Genomic DNA, 5,372 nt, shown 5'->3' with positions numbered 1-5,372 from the left:
TACATAGCAACACATATCATTCTATATTACCTGTCTCTTATACACATCTAGATGTGTCCCCCCCCCCATAATCTAATCATTCAATGGAGTCAGCACAGGCTGTACACTAAGTATAAAAAATATACCACCGAATTTAGTTTAATCTTGTTAAACAAGTTTAAAATTTCTTTAGCCAACTTTCTTGGCTCAGATATTCTTTTCAGAAAAAAGATATACTGTAGTAAATTTTTATATTCTACTGTGTTTCGCATTTTTATTATTCTCGCATCCTACGGTAAATACAATGATTTAATCAAAATAATCTCTTACTGTTTTTGTGATGAATAATTTATTTTATGTTAAATAAATTTTTACCTGCAAACTTGAGAAATTCTATTTTCAATTTGAGAATCAAGGCTATTTTATTATTGATAAGTTATCCTAATTATTAGCAAATGTTCATCACACTGATGTAAGACAAGAAAAATAATGGGAGTCATAAAAGTCTAGTGGACCACAAACATTTTTACTGACCTACTTTGGCCCCTTTTTTAAATTGGCAAACCCCTATTATATTTTACCCAAAACAACCAAGCTATGTGTATTCCAAGTCAGATGGTGTTGATTAAACCCAGAATGTCTTTTATTTTACCAAAAAACCCAACCCATTTTCAAGTTACATCAGATGACACTTTTGAAAACAACAAAGGTCCATTGTTTCGCACTTGACTCATTGTTGATAGCATTACCACTTGAAAATAAGGGTGTGGATAATTGCATCATTTTATAGGTCAAAGTTGTTGAGATGCTGCTTGGCAGAGAGCAATTTTTATTAAAAATGTATCTGCCCACTTTCAAATGCCTCTAGAACTTTTACCATTGAGGTATACATTTTATACCTCCACATATACAGGAGATAGATATCAGAAATCAGTCTAGGTGTATTAACATATAATTCTTAGCATTACTGCAAGACAGATGGAGTTTGTCTCTTAGCATTTTTGAATCAGAACAATCAAATTGTTCAAAATAATTTTGATGTACACATAAACCTTAACCAGAACAATACTTCAAGAAACCAAAATGTTATTAATTCTAAACAATTGCAAAATGCATTGCAACATTTACTCATACCGAGTTGTCTTAACTCACATTTAACAACCTGAATCATGTTCGATCTCTAAATACTTTTCTCAGCCTCCTGGTTCTTCTGTTGCATTAGCATCATCATTGGACTTCAGTTTAAAAAACACATTCCATAATACAACAAACAACATACTCAAACACCATAGCATCATTGCTATCCACATTGTAAACCGCTCGTGCAGTTTTTGATCATAGTTTCTTAAAATTAGTAAACCAAACGTCAGACCCATAACCACTCCCATCAAATGCGGAACGAATGATATTGGCAACGCATCATTCGAAAATCGCCGCCAAACAGCAACACCAAAGTCTGCACTTGCTATAAAAGAAAAATATGTATTTGTTTAGATACTTATTTCATTCAGTACACAAAACTTTCAAATTCATTTGCTTAAAAACATGTTTTATCCCCTGAATACAGTAATCCCAAGTCTCCTACAAGTTGTTTTTTTTAAATTTATTTTTTATTTTTTATTTATTTGTTCTTTATACTGGGTTTCCTCTTCAGTAACAAATTACTGTTCTCCCAGAGGGCCCAGCTCACATAAAACAGTCCACGACAGGGGCCGGGTGAACCAGTACACCGGGGTAACCCCCTACTCATCTTGAAGGATGTACTGGGTTCTTTAAAGTGCACATGAGCATTTGTGTACACTGGGCCTATGGTTTATAGTCCTTATCCAAGAAGTCGTGTTCTACCACCAGAACCATAGGAGCGAGCCGGCCGTGAACCTATGCCGATATTGTTGGCTATGATCACGGTGGCCCTGCCTTAACCGATTGGCCATCTGGCTTGCTCTCGCTTGCCGGACCGGCTTCTGCAAGCAAGCAAGAATTTCCCTGGAATATATATTTTTTCTTTTTATCTTCTTCACAACAGGAAGTAACTCACCAGTTACACGATGAGAAAGATGCTTTATAAACTAAGTCTCTTTATTAGGCTTAGGGAGTGGAGTTGATTAAAGAAAAGTCCTGCTGTGACAGGAATTGAACCCAGGACCCTAGGATCAGAAGGCAAGCATCTTAACCACTAATCCATTCAAGTCCACTCTGAGTGTTCTATGTTTTTACTACTTTATTATCAATTCTGAGTGAATTAATCCATTCTGGATTTACTAGAAAATTTCAGAAATTTTCTTTTGGGTTAATCCAGTTGTAAATTTTTGTAAGGAATCAATAGAGTGACATTTACAATCTTATTGATAACAATATGGAAACAACGGAATAATAATAGGGAAACAACGGAATAATAATTATCACTGTAGGGATTCTACTGCTATTTTGTGCATTTGCTTGGTGTGAATGCAACACATATCATTCTATATTACCAGTCATGTTTGTATGCAAGGGAGGTCGGGAAGGTTGTACGACTCCCCCCACCCCAAAATTTTCAAAGGTCCACATTTTTTTCTAGGGCCCTTTCACGATGACAAAAATGAAAAAGCATTGATGAGGTACTAGCAATGAGTCCAAAGACCTTGCCAACCTTGGCTTAATGGAGTCACCACACATAATACATCATGTACAGGTTCAACATTATGTTATATTCAATTGATGTATATTTTTTTTTTAATGTATTATGCGAAACTCTGAATATACTGAAACTGAAATTGCGTGACGTAATCTATCTCAATTCCAGCAATTTTGAAACTGAGCCTGCCATCCGCATCAAGCTGGTGGCGCTGTAATCGATTTTTCTGTTTCCCACTGAAAAGGTCCAAAAATTTATGATCACAACCCACCCAGAAAAAATCCTGGATACACCCCTGCCAGTTGTGAGTAGGTCAGTTTAAAAGGTTTTGCTGAGGAATAGCAAGCTCTCCTTCTCATTGTCTTCATAGTCATTTTATAGAATCTTTGGAAAAATAATTTAGATAAATGAATGGTCTACTTACCAAATATAATGATAATTCCTAATTTTATTGCACCTTCACGAATTCTAGAATAATGCTGGAAATTGAAATATAAACAGATTAAATAACAATAGCATTACAAATTTACAACTAGCTGTACTGTCTGTTATTCCCATTGAAATAATGAGAACTAAAAAAAATTACGTAAAAAAAACCCCCCCAAAATTAGGCGACTAAGGATTGATCTCATTTTACGATCATTTTATTACTGCTGAGGGTAAAGCGGAAAGTTGGGTCAGGCTTGGGTTGCATTGCTATGTTTGGGTCCATAGCCAGTGGGATTTAAGTCTGTATTTTCTCACAATGACCACCTTGCCTTTAGGCTGTGTTTCTATATTTGATTTTTTTGATGTTAGAAAATTTACATAGCTGAAAGAACAGACACATCATTCATATATAAAACCAGCAAAAGAAATACAGATAAAAAGATGATCAAGTTATTCACAAAATACATGGGTGCTTTAGGCCTACTATAATAATAAATTATACTTATGATGACGAATGTGTCTTACAGTCAGTCTGTTAGCTAGATGGCCCGCCATCAAAGCATACACACCGGCAGATACACCACATGCATAACTCATGGGGTCAAGTACGGATGAACCCATAGAGCCTGAAGAGAAGGAAAATACAACATTTACAATACTGTATAAACATATTACACTATTTATATGTAAGTATCGCCACCATTGTGAATTGTCATTTTGTTGTTTGATTATTGCAATTGTACACCTAATGCAATGCTGTTGTACATGTATGATTGTTTAACACTAATAACATAATATTCATTAATTAACAATCATAAATTTTATTACATATATGGGGCTTGTCATACCAAAACTTTCATTAGTGACCAAATTAATTAGAATTTTTACTTTTTTTAAACATATTTGTATTCTCCATGTTATAAGCATTAAAATGATGAGTCATTTACTGGAATCGACTTAGTATTGCCAAAGTTATGAGGCTTCTCTGTACCAAGTATACAATAATGTCACATTCTTATGTTAATTACTCAGTTTAACATTTAGCCACTGAGCCACTGAACACTGGTCTGTCTTGGAATGGCAAGCCTCATGTTGTGTTTCAAAAATGGGAATTATGCCCCTTCCCACTCCCTCACCCAACCAGTTTTTAAATATTCAAAAAGCCTTATCTCGTCATGCCCAAGATTTTTGTCAAATGCTTTTTGTGTCTTAGAAAATCAGTTGTACAACCTATCAATTTTTTTTCTCCTTATATCTTCCACAGAATCAGATGTGTGCAGTATACAATCCTGCATCACTGCTAGAATAAATGAAGTACTGTATCAAGCAAATAAAAATAAAAATATATCTGGCTTAAAATTTTACCTGCTAAAATTCCAAAGAACAAAATAGTTGCAATTCTCCTAGTTCCATGGACAAGTTCCAATGGAAGTCCAATGAGAAGTTGAAACACAAGACTGAAGATCAAATGTTCTAGACTGTGAAGAAACAGTAAAATAAAATGATGAAAGAATTACAGACTGTGCTATGCATTTAATAAATTTTATCAACATGCTACATCTTGCACTTGTGCTCCATCTTCCACTTGGGCTTTTGTTACATTTTGCACATGCTACATCTTGCACATGCTACACCTTGCACATGCTACACCTTGCATATGCTACAACTTACATGCTACACCTTGCACATGTGCTATATTTTGCACATGCTACATCTTACACATACTATAATTTGCACATGCTACATCTTGCACATGCTATACTTTGCACATGCTACATCTTGCACATTCTACATCTTGGACATGCTACATCTTGCAATGCTATACCATGCACGTGCTTTACCTTGCACATGCTACATCTTGCACATGTGCTGTACCTCGCACATGCTACACATTGCAAATGCTACATCTCGCACATGCTACATCTTGCACATGAATATTGGTTACTGATGTTGACATGCCAGTGCAATACAAACTCGACAGACCAGGGCAATATTATACACTTTGGACATAAAATGGTGATGATGATAAATAAATATTATGCTAAAAAATAATATATTAACCTAAAAATTAAATAGATTTTGGTTGGGCATACATTAATATTCAGAATAATGGGATGAGGACTATTATAATTATTATTGATTGTTTTTTTTTCCCTTCACATCCAACAGCAAGTACACTCACCACTTACAGGATGAGAATGATGCTTCAGGGCCGGCAGAACGTTTTTTAAAGTGGGGGGGGGGGCCCACTTATAAGATGAATGGGAATATGAATCATGCAGATCGGGAATCAAACCTAGGTGGTGGGGTCAACATTCCTCCCCCGGGAAAATTTAGATTTCTAGAT

General features: G+C 35.2%; 1 protein-coding gene across 1 annotated transcript in view; it reads right to left on the bottom strand.

The window, feature by feature from the left end:
* Nucleotides 1-225: 225 nt before the first annotated feature.
* Nucleotides 226-5,372, bottom strand: part of LOC117110155 (rhomboid-related protein 3-like) — a 26,065-nt gene continuing 20,918 nt past the window's right edge. The window contains exons 6-9 of the mRNA XM_033252769.1: nucleotides 4,391-4,503; nucleotides 3,551-3,651; nucleotides 3,021-3,075; nucleotides 226-1,444 (exon numbers count right to left, since the gene is read on the bottom strand). Of these exons, the coding sequence (XP_033108660.1) occupies nucleotides 1,173-1,444; nucleotides 3,021-3,075; nucleotides 3,551-3,651; nucleotides 4,391-4,503 (541 nt within the window). The 3' untranslated portion in view covers nucleotides 226-1,172. The remainder of the gene's footprint in view (nucleotides 1,445-3,020; nucleotides 3,076-3,550; nucleotides 3,652-4,390; nucleotides 4,504-5,372) is intronic.

This window comes from Anneissia japonica, unplaced genomic scaffold, assembly GCF_011630105.1.
Source record: "Anneissia japonica isolate Jap-2015-1 unplaced genomic scaffold, ASM1163010v1 scaffold288226_len153066_cov224, whole genome shotgun sequence".
NCBI classification, from domain to species: Eukaryota; Metazoa; Echinodermata; class Crinoidea; order Comatulida; family Comatulidae; genus Anneissia; species Anneissia japonica.
The sequence above is the reverse complement of the archived record's forward strand: the minus strand, read 5'-3'. Positions and strand labels throughout refer to the sequence as shown.